The 16,136-nt window shown below is 42.1% G+C and overlaps 1 protein-coding gene and 1 long non-coding RNA gene across 8 annotated transcripts in view; one reads left to right on the top strand and one right to left on the bottom strand.

The window, feature by feature from the left end:
- Positions 1 to 16,090, bottom strand: part of GTF3C2 (general transcription factor IIIC subunit 2) — a 44,407-nt gene extending 28,317 nt beyond the window's left edge. For 5 of the 7 annotated variants that reach the window (XM_078773122.1, XM_068108406.2, XM_068108409.2 and 2 more), the window contains exons 1-3: positions 15,802 to 16,068; positions 13,813 to 14,667; positions 496 to 598 (exon numbers count right to left, since the gene is read on the bottom strand). In XM_078773122.1, the coding sequence (XP_078629248.1) occupies positions 496 to 598; positions 13,813 to 14,591 (882 nt within the window). In that variant the 5' untranslated portion in view covers positions 14,592 to 14,667; positions 15,802 to 16,068. Of the gene's footprint in view, positions 1 to 495; positions 599 to 13,812; positions 14,668 to 15,801 lie in introns of all 7 variants that reach the window. The other 2 variants (XM_078773123.1, XM_078773124.1) reach the window with 2 other exon arrangements.
- LOC137422652 (uncharacterized) overlaps positions 1 to 16,136 on the top strand; it is a 1,758,619-nt gene that overhangs the window by 579,947 nt on the left and 1,162,536 nt on the right. The gene's annotated exons all lie outside the window — the stretch shown is intronic.

Here is a 16,136-nt window from a genome sequence, read left to right on the forward strand (position 1 = left end):
GAGCCATCCGCGGTCCCTGGTATTAACCGGAGGGATTCGCACGACAATACACTCGCACGACATCCGGGCCTAACTTAATTACAGGAAGGTTTCTTCTTCTTCGTGATTTCAGAGCACACTACCCTTTACAATCCTGCCTTGACTAAGGTATTTCATCACCTACCCCCCACAAACGTAACAATATTCACAATCCAAACATGTAGATAACGTTATGACAATGTGTGGGATTAAGGATTAACATGTTTATTTAATTTGCAATGATATATGGAGCCAGTGTGTAGAAGCGTGGAAAACACCCAGCTTGGCTCCTCCATAAAGGAAAATTCAAACGTGTGCTGCACACGTTTCCAAAAATGGGAAGGATTGTAGAAAGTTAATGAAATAGGGATTACAGCACAGTGGATTTCCTCTTGGAAGTACCAAATCTAGCATGATCTCACCACAGTGTTTATAACAAAGTGCTCTGTCCACATCAAATCGTATGTCGTTCCATACCGGGGTAGCAATCTTGGGATGACTAGCTCTTGAAGGCTTTTCAACCCGTGTATTCACTTTTTGGTTCAGAAAGGAGGCAACTTCCTGCAGGAATTTGTTTGCTCTGTGAGGAATAACACAAACTTTATTATTTCACGAGCTGAAGCACCTGGCGATGCTTGGAGAAATTCAATTTCTCAATTCAATTTCAAGGAATGCTTGAACGTAAAAAAAAAAAGCATTAAAAACGCAAACATACAGACAGACGACAAATTATATTTATTAGATTCATTACAGGGCACCTTCAGTTACCAGAGAATTGCAAGTATGTAACACCAGCAGGGCTACCCAGCGCTGCCCAGAGAGGGGAAGAGGGGGAGGGGTACCCTGCACTGCTGCCCGGTTGTGTGAGCTTTTCCTGGTAGTGGTTTCAGGACGTGTTGGCCATTGAGAAATTATAGAGTCATTGGCCTCATGGTGGTTACCTTTTGCCTGTGAGCTAGTGGCAGCATTGCCTGACCCCACCTACCAATATACACTTTATAGCGGCCTTTGGTGGCCTCAAAATGGATGTCAAGGCTTAAACATTGCCCAGATTCTGAAGAAACGGTACCTATACAACCAAAATTTGGGGCCTATAAGTGCTGTGGTTCAGCCGTGAAGGAATAATGTACAAATGCACAAACAAACACTTGCAAATATTTATAGGATAGGATATATAATTATATAATGGCAGAATTGAGTTCCAAAACACCATAAACGATAAATTACAAAAAATTGGAGTTACCACCACCAAGAGATTCTCAAGGGATAGCTAACAGTAATCATGTATCCATTTGTTGTCAAATTGCCATACAGTGCATTCAGAAAGTATTCAGACCCCTTCACTTTTTTCACATTTTGTTATGTTGCAGCCTTATGCTGAAATCGTTTAAATTCATTTTTTCCCTCATCAATCTACACTCAATACCCCATAATGACAAAGAGAAAACAGGATTTTAGAAAGTTTTGCAAATTTATTAAAAAGAAAAAACTGAAATATCACATTGACATAAGTATTCAGACCCTTAACTCAGTGCTTAGTTGAAGCACCTTTGGCAGCGATTACAGCCTCGAATCTTCTTGGGTATGACGCGACAAGCTTTGCACACCCGGATTTGGGGATTTTCTGCCATTCTTCTCTGCAGATCCTCTCAAGCTCCGTCATGTTGGATGGGGATCGTTAGTGGACAGCCATTTTCAGGTCTCTCCAGAGATGTTCGATTGGGTTCAAGTCAGGGCTCTGGCTGGGCCACTCAAGGACCTTCACAGAGTTGTCCCTAAGCCACTCCTGCATTGTCTTGGCTGTGTGCTTAGGGTCATTGTCCTGTTGGAAGGTGAACCTTCGGCCTAGTCTGAGGTCCTGAGCGCTCTGTTTCAGGTTTTCATTAAGGATATTAAGGATACTACTTTGCTCCGTTCATTGTTCCCTCAACCCTGACCAGTCCCCCAGTCCCTACTGCTGAAAAACAGCCCCACAGCATGATGCTGCCACCACCATGCTTCACCGTTGGGATGGTATTGGGCAGGTGATGAGCAGTGCCTGGTTTCCTCCAGACAGGACGCTTAGAATTGAGGCCAAACAGTTCAATCTTGGTTTCATCAGACCACATAATCTTGTTTCTCACAGTCTGAGAGTCCTTTAGGTGCTTTTTTGCAAACTCCAAGTGGGCTTTCATGTGTCTTTCACTGAGGAGAGGCTTCCGTCTGGCCACTCTGCCATAAAGCCCAGATCGGTGGAGTGTTGCAGTGATGGTTGTCCTTCTGGAAGTTTCTCCCATATCCACACAGGATCTCTGGAGCTCAGCCAGAGTGACCATCGGGTTTTTGGTCACCTCTCTTACCAAGGCCCTTCTCCCCCGATTGCTCAGTTTGGCCGGGCGGCCAGCTCTAGGAAGATTCCTGGTTGTTCCAAACTTCTTCCATTTAAGAATTATGGAGGCCACCGTGCTCTTGGGAACGTTCAATGCAGCAGAATTTTTTCTGTAGGCTTCCCCAGATCTGTGCCTCGACACAATCCTGTCTCTGAGCTCTGCAGGGAGTTCCTTCGACCTCATGGCTTGGCTTTTGCTCTGATATGCATTGTCAGCTGTGAGACCTTATCTATCTATAATTCCAGTAATCTCTGTGTGTATGTATGTATGTATGTATGTATGTATGTATGTATGTATGTATGTATGTATGTATGTTTGTATGTCTGTAACCGCTGTTTCTCGACAACCACGGGTCCGATATACTTTAAACTTGCCAGGTATATTGCTGGGGACCCGAGGATGTGCCTTTTCAAGGTTTCATATTAATCGGACAAGTAGTTACCGAGCTATGTCCAAAAAACGATTCAACCAATCAGAGAGCAGCGAGCTATCACGTGTGCCGAACGTGCCGAACAGACTCTGCCTCGGACGGCACATTTGAGAGCGTATTCATTTATTTCACGTTGGCAAACTATGTTGGCGTTAAACTATGTTTTAAAACTAATTAAAACTAATTTGCGATTCATCGTAACTGCGATTTGCGACCTTCCGGACAGTGAAGACTTCACTTCCGGCAGCCAATCACAGAACGCGTTGTTGCGAGCCGAGCCGAGCGCGTGCGCCATTACGGTTCGTAATTCGATTTCTTCCGGAGAAAATAATAATTTCTCGATTTCTTATGCGCATTATTTCTCCCAGAGCGAAGGGCGGAAGCGAAGAGCGTTGTTTTTTTTGTTTACGGGCGTACGGGCGTACGGGCGGGGTAGAGCGTACGGGTAGCGTTTTTTTTTTTTTTTGGCAAGGAACGGGCACCCACGTACGGGCATGCCCTAGTTTACATGAAATGGTTTGGTCCAAAGCGAACGGCTTGCGAGTACGGTGACAATCCCCCCCCTCTATTTACATGAAATGGTTTGGTCCAAAGCGAACGGCTTGCGAGTACGGTGACAATCCCCCCCTCTATTCACATGAAATGGTTTGGTCCAATGCGAACGGCTTGCGGAGTTTGGTAAAGAAATCGCCATCGCGTGCACAAACGCGCAGGAAAGCGAAAGAATCGCAAAGTAGTTTTAATTAGTTTTAAAACATAGTTTAACGCCAACATAGTTTGCCAACGTGAAATAAATGAATACGCTCTCAAATGTGCCGTCCGAGGCAGAGTCTGTTCGCCACGTTCGGCACACGTGATAGCTCGCTGCTCTCTGATTGGTTGAATCGTTTTTTGGACATAGCTCGCTAACTACTTGTCCGATTAATATGAAACCTTGAAAAGGCACATCCTCGGGTCCCCAGCAATATACCTGGCAAGTTTAAAGTATATCGGACCCGTGGTTGTCGAGAAACAGCGGTCACAGACATACATACATACATACATACATACATACATACATACATACATACATACATACATACATACACACAGAGATTACTGGAATTATAGATAGATATTGGTCGGTTGTGTTTGTGGTTCTGTCTGTTTGTTTGACTGTCTTTGTTTTTTTGTCACCGGCCTACAGGTTACAATTTTCAACCGATCTTCACGAAACTTCACCAAATGGTAGAGTTGGTAAAAATCAAGAAGCCTATTGTTTTTGGGGTCAATAGGTCAAAAGGTCAACAGAGGCCAAAGGTCACCAACTTTGCTAAATTTCTTAAATCCTCAATTTTCATCCGATTGACTTGAAATTTGAAGGAGACTTGCATATCTGGTCACTGAATTCAACCACCAAGCACTCTTGAGGTCAGCATAGGCCAAAAGGTCAACATAGGCCAAATTTCTAAAATCCTCAATTTTCATCCAATTGACTTGAAATTTGAAGAGGACTTGCATATCTGGTCACTGAATTCAACCACAAATTATATTTTAAGTGAACATAGGCCAAAAGGTCAACATAGGCCAAAAGGTCAACATAGGCCACATTTCTAAAATCCTCAATTTTCATCCAATTGACTTGAAATTTGAAGAGGACTTGCATATCTGGTCACTAAATTTAACCACCAAGTATATTTGAGGTCAACATAGGCCAAAAGGTCAACATGGGCCACATTTCTAAAATCCTCAATTTTCATCTGATTGACTGGAAATTTGAAGAGGACTTGCATATCTGGTCACTGAATTCAACCACCAAGTATAATTGAGGTCAACATAGGCCAAAAGGTCAACATAGGCCGAATTTCTAAAATCCTCAATTTTCATCCAATTGACTTGAAATTTGAAGAGGACTTGCATATCTGGTCACTGAATTCAACCATGTATTATATTTTAGGTAAACACAGGCCAAAAGGTCAACATAGGCCAAATTTCTAAAATCACCAATTTTCATTTGATTGACTTGAACCTCTAAGAGGATTTATATATATGGTCACTGAATTCAACCACAACTATTTTTGAGGTCAATATAGGCCAAATTTTTAATATCCTCAATTTTCATCCGATTGACTTGAAAATTAAACAGCATTTGCACATTGAGTCACTAAATAGGGAAACTAACTATTTTTGAGGCCAAAAGGTCAAAGGTCAACTCAAGGTCAACCTTCCAAAATCATCATTTTTCATCTGAAAAATCGTCGCTTTTCATCCTGTTGACCCAAGCTTTGATCAAGATTGTAAATTTTAATCTTCATGAAATGGACAATTTGCTGTATCAATGGAAAACTTTTGGGGGGGGGGGGGGGGGCGGATTTTGCAAGTATCATGCTACGCATGACGTCTACTTGTTTGTCTGTTTGTCACCGGCCTACAGGTCACAATTCTAAACCGATCATCACGAAACCACCAATTTGTATAGGTCGTCCCAATTGAGAAGCCTATTGATTTTGAGGTCAAAGGTCATCTGGAGGTCAAATTTCTAAAATCGCCATTTTAAATCCGATTGACTTGAAAATTGAATAGCATTTGTATATTGAGTCACTAAATAGGGAAACCAACTATTTTTGAGGTCAAAAGGTCAAAGGTCAACTCAAGGTCAAACTTCCAAAATCATCAATTTTCATCTGAAAAACGGTCAATTTTCCTCCGATCGACTTGGAAATTTAACAGCTTTTGCACATTGTGTCACTAAATAGGAAAACCAACTATTTTTGAGGTCAAAAGGTCAAACGTCAACTCAAGGTCAAACTTCCAAAATCATCAATTTTCATCTGAAAACCCATCAATTTTCATCCGATTGACTTGAAAATAGAACAGCATTTGTGTATTTCCTCAATGAATTGGGAAACCACCTATTTACGAGGTCAAAAGGTCAAAGGTCAACTCAAGGTCAAACTTCTAAAATCATTTTTCATCTGAAAAATCGTCACTTTTCTTCCTATTGATCCGAGCTTTGATCAAGATTGTCAATTTTAATCTTGATGAAATGGACAATTTGCTGTATCAATGGAATTTTTTTCATGGGGGGGGGGGGGGGCGGATTTTGCAAGTATCGTGCTCCCCATGACGTCTTCTTGTTTGTTTGTCTGATTTTCACCGGCCTACAGGTCACAGTTCTAAACTGATCATCATGAAACTTCACCAAGTTGTCTAGGTCGTCCCAATTGAGAAGCCTATTGATTTTGAGGTCAAAGGTCATCTGGAGGTGAAATTTCTAAAATCGCCATTTTAAATCCGATTGAGTTGAAAATTGAATAACATTTGTATATTGAGTCAATAAATTGGGAAATGAACTATTTTTGAGGTCAAAAGGTCAAAGGTCAAATTTTAAAAGTCATCAATTTTCATCTAAAAAGCCGTCAATTCTCAACCGATTGACTTGAAAATTGAACAGCATTTGCATATCGAGTCACAAAATTTGCATATCGAGTCACTAAATTGGGAAACATACTATTTTTGAGGTCAATCGGTCAAAGGTCAACTCAAGGTCAAACTTCCAAAATCATCACTTTTCAGCTGAAAAACCATCAATTTTCATCCGATTGACTTGAAAATTGAACAGCATTTGCATATTGCCTCACTGAATTAGGAAACCAACTATATTTGAGGTCAAAAGGTCAAGGATCAATTGAAGGTCAAACTTCCAAAATCATCAATTTTCATCTGAAAAACCGTCAATTTTCATCCGATTGACTTGGAAATTGAACAGCTTTTGCACATTGTGTCACTAAATAGGAAAACCAACTATTTTTGAGGTCAAATGGTTAAAGGTCAACTCTAGGTAAAACTTCCAAAATCATCAATTTTCATCTGAAAACCCATCAATTTTCATCCGATTGACTTGAAAATAGAACAGCAGTTGTGTATTCCCTCACTGAATTGGGAAACCACATATTTATGAGGTCAAAAGGTCAACTCAAGGTCAAACTTTTAAAATCATCATTTTTCATCTGAAAAATCGTCACTTTTCTTCCTATTGACCCGAGCTTTGATCAAGATTATCAATTTTAATCTTGATGAAATGGACAATTTGCTGTATCAATGGGATTTTTTTCTTGGGGGTGGGGGGTGGATTTTGCAAGTATCATGCTCCGCATGACGTCTTCTTGTTTATTTATTCGTATGCAACCTGTGGCTGCTTGGCTGCATCATTTTCTGGGGGCACAGCTGTGCAGCTGATGCAATTCCCCATTACCAGCTAGGTAACCTTAACCATTAAGCCAACACCAGGCTGAATAATGCTTTGATGCATACAACTGAAAATGCCAATGACCGTGAGGGCGAATAAGTCACTCAGACTGATATTAGATATGGTAGAATCTATCGAGACCACCTTGTAGCCGAAGAAAAGTGGGGTAGTGTGGGGTGTGGCATTATTTGTTGGGGAAAGTTGATTCAAGGTCTTTACCGAGGTGCTCCATGGTCTCAATGCTGGTGTTCTCTTTACAAAAGTGATCTTGATGTGAGGTTCTGCTGTAGTTTTTGTGATGCAAAGTTAATGCAGAAAGACCAAATCTTTGACGACTTTTATTGTACATAACTTGGTGGTCTGATTGAAGAGGTTGTCACTTTAAAGAGGTTTTCTCTTCACGAGAGGTATCATGAGAAGTTTGCTGCGACATTGTACACTGTTGCTCAGCACACTAATGGGGCGTGAAGACTGCGTGATGCGAACAGCCAGCCCAGCGTGGTTACACCGGAGAAGCAAAGTTGTCGTTCTTAGTGATGCGGACGCTGAGGACGACGGCAAAACTGAAGAGAGGTTTGCACCATGGGACAACATCCCGCGTCCGACTGGGGGTGTCAGTGGAGGGTGGGGGCCATCGGGGAAAAAGACTTTAGCTCCATAAGGATCGACACCCCTCGACGCCTGAGCATATATTATTATTATATAGAAGATAACATACTGTACATCAAATGACAACCCTCTCCCTCTTCGCGGTGAGATTTAAATATCTGTCCCACCCACCGGTTGGACACACCTGAAGAAGGTAACTGGGGATGCATCCCATTTTGTGCAGATTGCCGAAAGGTATTTATATCACAACAAAAAGGTTGGAGGGATTTGTTGTCTTCTGTATATCTTTCAACAAAACATATTTAATCTAACAACTTTTTAAAGTTGGAACTTGTTTAATTTCCCAAAAGGACCCAAATTGCAATGTTATTGTTTTCAGGTAAATCTGCAATTCCTGTTATAAAAACTATCAGTCTTCAGTGATGGTTTGTACAAGGAGTGACAACCAAAGAAAACAAAACAATACAGCACCATTGTGACTCGAGGGTGCCATGTGATGCATCATGTGCGCAATCTACACTTCTCTCATTGAGAATTAACAACAAAACTGAAAAAAAAACAAAAAAACTTAATCTTTCTAAAAATGCACAGAGAAATATTAAAGTGACATCGAAAATAACGACTATCCATTATTAAAACCATCTCTTATCTTCCCCCATCCAAAACCTTGATCTTTCCTACCCCCGTTAAAACACCCCAAATCCACCTCGTTAAATCCCCAACTTCTTTCCTGAAATTCCGAGAAGTGTTCATTTGCTTTATACCGTGTACCCCTCCCTCCTCCCCCAGCCCTCCCCCTTCCACAGATCTAACAACGTCCCTGTTCTCTTCTGTTGTTGTGCTTGTGTGCTCCCCTCTCCCTCCCCTTCTTGTCTCCCGCTCCCTTCATTGCATGTTTTATGTGTCTGTGCATGTTTTCATGTTCAATGCGTTAGCTCTTACACGAGCCTCGATTCTATATACAAAAAACAAGCAACAAAAAAAACGATGCAGCCAATCATCAAACAAAGAAACAGAAATGCATTTGGTAGAGGTTTTGAATACTCAACTCAAACCCAAAATAGGTGAGTGTATTTGCTATCCCCATCTCAGCACATCATGTACGATTCCTATTACCCTCGCCAGAGGAGAGGGTATTGCATTTGAGTCAGTTTGTTACTTGCCGGAAAAGATTCCGGCAAGTATGTTGATCTGTTCGTTTGTTACTTGCCGGAAAAAATTTTCCGGCAAGTATGTTGATCTGTTCGTTTGTCTGTCTGTCTGTCTGTCTGTCTGTCTGTCTGTCTGTCTGTTTGCAGCACTGCGTCTACACCGTTGCACGTAGAATCGCCAAACTTTGCACACATATTGGTCTTGCCCTGGAATAGACTGTGCCCAATTGATGACGTCATCGGTGACGTGGTTCGGCCGCCATCTTGGAAAAACCGAAAAACTTTGCACCTCTATATCTCCGAAAGTACTGAACAGAAAAAATTGAGACATGGCTCGTTGTAAAGAACTCTCCATGGGGAATAAAATACGTAAATGATGACGTCATCAGTCACGTGGTTCTGGCGCCATCTTGGAAAAACCGAAAAACGTTGCGCCACTATATCTCCAAAAGTGCTGAACAGAAAAAATTGAGACTTGGCTCATTGTAAAGAACTCTCCATGGGGAATAAAATATGTTAATGATGACGTCATATGTCACGTGGTCGGCCGCCATCTTGGAAAAACGGCAAAAATTTTCACCACTATAACTCCAAAAGTGCTGAACAGAAAAAATTGAGACATGGCTCATTGTAAAGAACTCTCCATGGGGAATAAAATATGTTAATGATGACGTCATCAGTCACGTGGTCGGCCGCCATCTTGGAAAAACCGAAAAACTCTGCACCTCCACATCTCCAAAAGTCCTGAACAGAAAAAATTGAGGTATGGCTCATTGTAAAGAACTCTCCATGGGGAATAAAATATGTTAATGATGACGTCATCGGTCACGTGGTTCGGCCGCCATATTTGTCCTAAATGGCGGATAAAAAAGTACATTCCGGCAAGTCCTCGGTCTCTGACCGATTTTTCATCTGTCTGTTTGTTTGTTTGTCTGTCTGTTTGTCTGTCTGTTTGTTTGCAGCACTGCGTCTACACCGTTGCATGGAGAATCGCCAAACTTTGCACACATATTCGTCTTGCCCTGGAATAGACTGTGCCCAATTTATGACGTCATCGGTCACGTGTTTCGGCCGCCATCTTGGAAAAACCGAAAAACTTTGCACCTCCATATCTCCGGAAGTGCTGAATAGAAAAAATTGAGACATGGCTCATTGGAAAGAACTCTCCATGGGGAATAAAACATGTTAATGATGATGTCATCAGTCACGTGGTTCGGCCGCCATCTTGGAAAAAACGAAAAACTTTGCACCTCCATATCTCTGAAAGTGCTGAATAGAAAAAATTGAGACATGGCTCATTGTCAAGAACTCTCCATATGGAATAAAATATGTTAATGATGACGTCATCGGCCACGTGGTTCGGCCGCCATCTTGGAAAAACCGAAAACTTTGCACCTCAACATCTCCGAAAGTGCTGAATTGAAAAAATTGAGACATGGCTCATTGTAAAGAACTCTCCATGGGGAATAAAATATGTTAATGATGACGTCATATGTCACGTGGTCGGCCGCCATCTTGGAAAAACGGCAAAATTTTGCTCCACTATATCTCCAAAAGTACTGAACAGAAAAAATTGAGACATGGCTCATTGTAAAGAACTATCCATGGGGAATAAAACATGTTAATGATGACGTCATCGGTCACGTGGTGCGGCCGCCATCTTGGGAAAACGGAAAAAAATTTCACCTCCATATCTCCGAAAGTGCTGAATAGAAAAAATTGAGACATGGCTCATTGGAAAGAACTCTCCATGGGGAATAAAATATGTTAATGATGACGTCATCGGTCACGTGGTTCGGCCGCCATATTTGTCCTAAATGGCCGATAAAAAAGTACATTCCGGCAAGTCCTCGGTCTCTGACCGATTTTTCATCTGTCTGTCTGTTTGCAGCACTGCGTCTACACCGTTGCACGTAGAATCGCCAAACTTTGCACACATATTGGTCTTGCCCTGGAATAGACTGTGCCCAATTGATGACGGCATCGGTCACGTGGTTCGGCGGCCATCTTGGAAAAACCGAAAAAACTTGCACCTCCATATCTCCGAAAGTACTGAATAGAAAAATTTGAGACATGGCTCATTGTAAAGAACTCTCCATGGGGAATAAAACATGTTAATGATGACGTCATAGGTCACGTGGTTCGGCCGCCATCTTGGAAAAAGCGAAAAACTTAGCAGTTCCATATTTCCAAAAGTGCTGAATAGAAAAAATTGAGACATGGCTCATTGTAAAGAACTCTCCATGGGGAATAAAATATGCTAATGATGACGTCATTGGTCACGTGGTTCGGCCGCCATCTTGGAAAAACCGAAAAACTTAGCAGTTCCATATTTCCAAAAGTGCTGAATAGAAAAAATTGCGACATGGCTCATTGTAAAGAACTCTCCATGGGGAATAAAATATGTTAAGGATGACGTCATCAGTCACGTGGTTCGGCCGCCATCTTGGAAAAACCGAAAAACTTTGCACCTCCATATCTCCAAAAGTGCTGAATAGAAAAAATTGAGACATGGCTCATTGTAAAGAACTCTCCATGGGGAATAAAATATGCTAATGATGACGTCATTGGTCACGTGGTCTGGCCGCCATATTTGTCCTAAATGGCCGATAAAAAAGTAAATTCCGGCAAGTCCTCGGTCTCTGACCGATTTTTCATCTGTTTGTCTGTCTGTTTGTCTGCTTGCAGCACTACGTCCACACCGTTGCACGTAGAATCGCCAAACTTTGCACACGTATTTGTCTTGCCCTCTAATATACTGTGCCCAAATGATGGCGTCATCAGTCACGTGGTTCGGCCGCCATCTTGGAAAAAACGAAAAAATTTGCACCTCTATATCTCCGAAAGTGCTGAATAGAAAAAATTGAGACATGGCTCATTGTAAAGAACTCTCCATGGGGAATAAAATATGTTAATGATGACGTCATCGGTCACGTGGTTCGGCCGCCATCTTGGAAAAACCGAAAAAAAAATCACCTCCACATCTCCAAAAGTCCTGAATAGAAAAAATTGAGACATGGCTCATTGTGAAGAACTCTCCATGGGGAATAAAATATGTTAATGATGACGTCATCGGTCACGTGGTTCGGCCGCCATATTTGTCCTAAATGGCCGATAAAAAAGTACATTCCGGCAAGTCCTCGGTCTCTGACCGATTTTTCATCTGTCTGTCTGTTTGTTTGTCCGCACAGAATAAATATGATTTTCTCTGCAACCATTGGTCCAATTGACAGGAAATTTTCACCACAGGTGCAACTCCATCTGTATAACTTTTAATGATAATTATGACATCATAGGTCACGTGGTACGGGCGCCATCTTGAAAAAAAACTAAAGCCTTTGCACCTTATATATCCAAAAGTGCTGCATAGAAAAACTTGAGACATAGCTCATTATAAAGAACTCTCCATGGGGAATAACATATGTTAATGATGATGTCATAGGTCCCTCCATTATGACGTCATAATTCGACAAGTACAAAACTTCATCCGATCAGGATTAAATTTATTGAGCATCATCTAGGGATAGATAAGCCTGGTGTTGGGCTAGCGGCTAGGGTGCCAGTTTAGGATCCAAGGATCCTGGGTTCGAATCCCGGTCGATCGCTGAATTAACGCCAGGGGGGTTGACTCAGCCCGTCATCCTTCCGAGGTTGGCAAATTGAGTACCAGTTCACTGGTAATTCCCTGTGTGTCGTAAAAAGGCGACAAACAGGGTTGGCGGCAGGAAGGGCACCCGGCCGTAAAACATTGCTTCAAAAAAGGGGACCAAAAAAACAACAACAACCACGGTCCCCGAAAAAGGCCAACCCCCGCTTTGTGGGGAAAAATGGCCTCTAAACGGTGGGGGTTAGGGATAGATGGCTTAGCAATTACCTAAGCCTGGTGTTGGCTTAGTGGTGAAGGTGCTGGCTTGGGATTCTATGGATCCTGGGTTCAAATCCCAGTCCATCGCTGAATTAATGCCAGGGGGGTTGACTCAGCCTGTCATCCTTCCAAGGTCAGCAAATTGAGTACCAGTTCATTGGCAATTCCCTGTGTGTCGCATGAGGCGACCAACAGGGTTGGCGGCAGGAAGGGCATCCGGTCCATAAAACATTGCTTCAAAAAGGGGACGTCAGTGCCCAAAAAAGGACCAACCCCTGCTCTGCAGGGAAAAATGGCCTCTGAAGGTTGTTTTTTTAATTTTTTTAAATCTAGGGATAAATTGGTGGAGAAGAATAATAATGATGATGTCATCGGTCATGTGGTGCGGCCGCCATATTTGCTTTAACACAAAAGCCTTAAAAACACTAAAACACGTCCTGGCGAGGGTTTGCAATCTCTGATTGCTCTTTCTTGTTATTATTTGGTATGCAGCCTGTGGCTGCTAGTTGCATTATTGCTTGAAGCACAGGTGTGCTACTGATGCAGTGTTCCCTGTTTCCAGGAAGCTGGTACTCATTCTGTTGACTTTGTAGGGATGACAAGCTGAATCAACCCACCTGGTGTTATTTAACAGCATTACGGGGGCTTGAACTCAAGATCCTAAGATCTTCAGTCAGCCACCTTAACAGTAAGTCAGCCACGTTGGCCTGAGTAGGCAAACACCAGGCTTGTGTATGATACTGCAATCCCAGGTTCAAATCCTACCTACTATATTGATTTGTCCTTTGTCTACTAATGCACTTGTAATTCATGTGAAAGTATATTGATGTCTCCCCATGTCCTTTTTTTAACATGTAATTTATGTTCAAACTCGAGTACACGCGATTAACCCTATCCCCATGACAAAAACGGTTCCCCCAATCCTAGGAGGATGTTGAACTCTAAAGCCAGGACTTTTGTTTACACCACTGTACAATGTGTCCATGTTGCACGTGCTGTCTATCAGCAATTTGCAAGTAAAATTGTTTTGGCAACATGACATAGAAAGTTGATGAAAGGAATATAACCTTCCACGTCAATTTTCATTGGTATTTCTTTCTTTTAGTGCCGCAGGATCGATTATCCGGTGCATTTGTACTCACTTTTGGGCTGCTTTTCTTTTGGGGGTTCTCTCTTCGGTGGTGCCACTTGATTTGTCTTTAATATCCGATGACTCTAACTTCGAGTGGTCTTCTAATCCTCCAAAAGAGCTGCAGGATCCTCTTCCCCCGGTCCTCACCTTGACCCTACCTCTACCTCTAGACCTGCCTGGTCTCAAACACAAGGCACGCTCTCCTCGTCTGTAAGCAACACCATGGGAGAGGACGTTCAAATCCACATTGGGATTTCCAGGTGAGACACCATCACTCAATTCACAATCATTGTTCCTGAACTCTGGTGGAACAAATCCTGTGCCTTCATTTGTGGAAGAGATTTCCTGTGCTGCTTTCTTTTGCAAAGCGGTGATGCTCGACGTGGTGGGTGTGTTCTGAGATTCAGGGAAAGAATCTGCTTTTGTATCTAAATTCTCACATTTTCCCCGACTGCCGTGGACTTCCGAGGCTTGCAAAGGCCTGACAGGCCGCCCTGCGGGTTCTTCTCTTGGAGAAGCCAGAATAGTTTTGCCCGATGAGCGAGAATTCTTATTTTGTGAATGAATACGTTTCGGTTCACAATGATCAGGCTCTTTTAAGTTAATGATGGCTGAATGTGAAAGGGAATTGCTGGGATTCTGGGTCTCTTTTCCTTCACCCGCAGGACGTCGGAAGTTTCCAAGGTGCGGTTGCCCCACACCTTCGTCTCCGAGGAGATTTTCCGATCCACAACCCTGGCTTTTAGGTCCATAGGTGGCCGCAGTCTCCCTGTCCTCACTATCTTTCATCCTAACTTCTGTTTCCTTCTACATTATTCACCATCGGTGTCCTCAAAGCTTCACACCATTCTCCAACCAAATGTTCCTAAACGAAAGGAAGAAAGCAAAAACATCTTCACTTTCTGCAAACAGACACCAGAATGCCACAAATGTGAGAAAAATTAATATCAGCATTTAGTCAGGTTCACTATGTTAACAAATATAATTTCGTTCAAAATTTTGGTAGATTAGCAAAACTATACATTTTTGGAATATTCAGAGCATGAGGAATCCAAAAATTAATGTTTACATTTGCGTAGACACCTTTGCGAAAATGACACTCAGGACAGTGATGAAGATAGTCAGGTTCACTATGTTAACAAATATAATTTCTTTCAAAATTTTGGGATTAGCAAACCTGTACATTTTTGGAATCTTCAGAGCATGGAGAATCTGAAAATCAATGTTGGCATTTGCACAGACACCTGCATGGCCGCCATTTTGGATTTTGAAAATGGCCGCCATAAAATACATATTTTGCGCGATCTCGGCTTCTAGTCAACCTAGAGACTTCATTAAATATGCTAATCCTATGTTTTCTGGGTCAAGGAATCCAATAAAGGCCTCAAAATAGTGCTCAGGATTATAGAAAAGCAACAAACAAAGGCAATTGAAAACCATTGTCTTTATATTTGTGATATAACTGTATTACATAATACATGATATTGCAAGTCCTTTGAAGTTATACGTTGTTATAGGAAGTTATAGGTAGTATCAGACTGAACTATAAGTCCTATACACAGAATCTACGAGGTCTATACCGTTCAGGAAGATGCTTTTACAGATCGTCATCACTGTCCTGAGTGTCATTTTCGCAAAGGTGTCTACGCAAATGTAACATTAATTTTTGGATTCCTCATGCTCTGAATATTCCAAAAATGTATAGTTTTGCTCATTTCCCAAAATTTTGAACGAAAAAACATAGTGAACCTGACTAATTAATAAAACAACATCATGAATATGCATCGAATGCCAGAATAATTCAGCAACACAACGAGGGCTTTGAATCTTCAGCGAGACAGATCTTGCGTTGTCAGTTGCGACAAGGAGGCACGAGCTTAACCTCGATCTCAAAGCAAAGGATGGATCAAAGCGACAAATCATGACGTCATTTCATTGCGGCATCTCAAATGTGCGAAGAGAGTTTCATAAACTTCGCCAATTGGCCGAAACAGCGTACCTGGTAGACACCAACTCCCGGTGCCATTAAAACCGAAGCTCCCTACCAGGCCCGAGGTTCAAAACTCCGTCACAACGTGAATAATAACTCGAACACCAACAAGCCGCCATTTACTCGTTTACTTCATTTACTTCACACATTATCTCGCATAATGATGAACTTTGCGATCTTTGCTGCTCACCGAGCGTTTTTACGATTATATATCTACTAAAGAGGGGACACAAAGTAAGGACATAGGGGGGGGACTTGCGCACTTCCGCCCGAGCCGCCACCTGACGCCAACATATCCGAAACCGCAACCAATTTTATATTAATGAGAGAAAGTACACGTCTTT

The sequence above is a fragment of the Myxine glutinosa genome, chromosome 2, assembly GCF_964187855.1.
Source record: "Myxine glutinosa chromosome 2, kmMyxGlut1.1, whole genome shotgun sequence".
Taxonomy (NCBI): Eukaryota; Metazoa; Chordata; class Myxini; order Myxiniformes; family Myxinidae; genus Myxine; species Myxine glutinosa.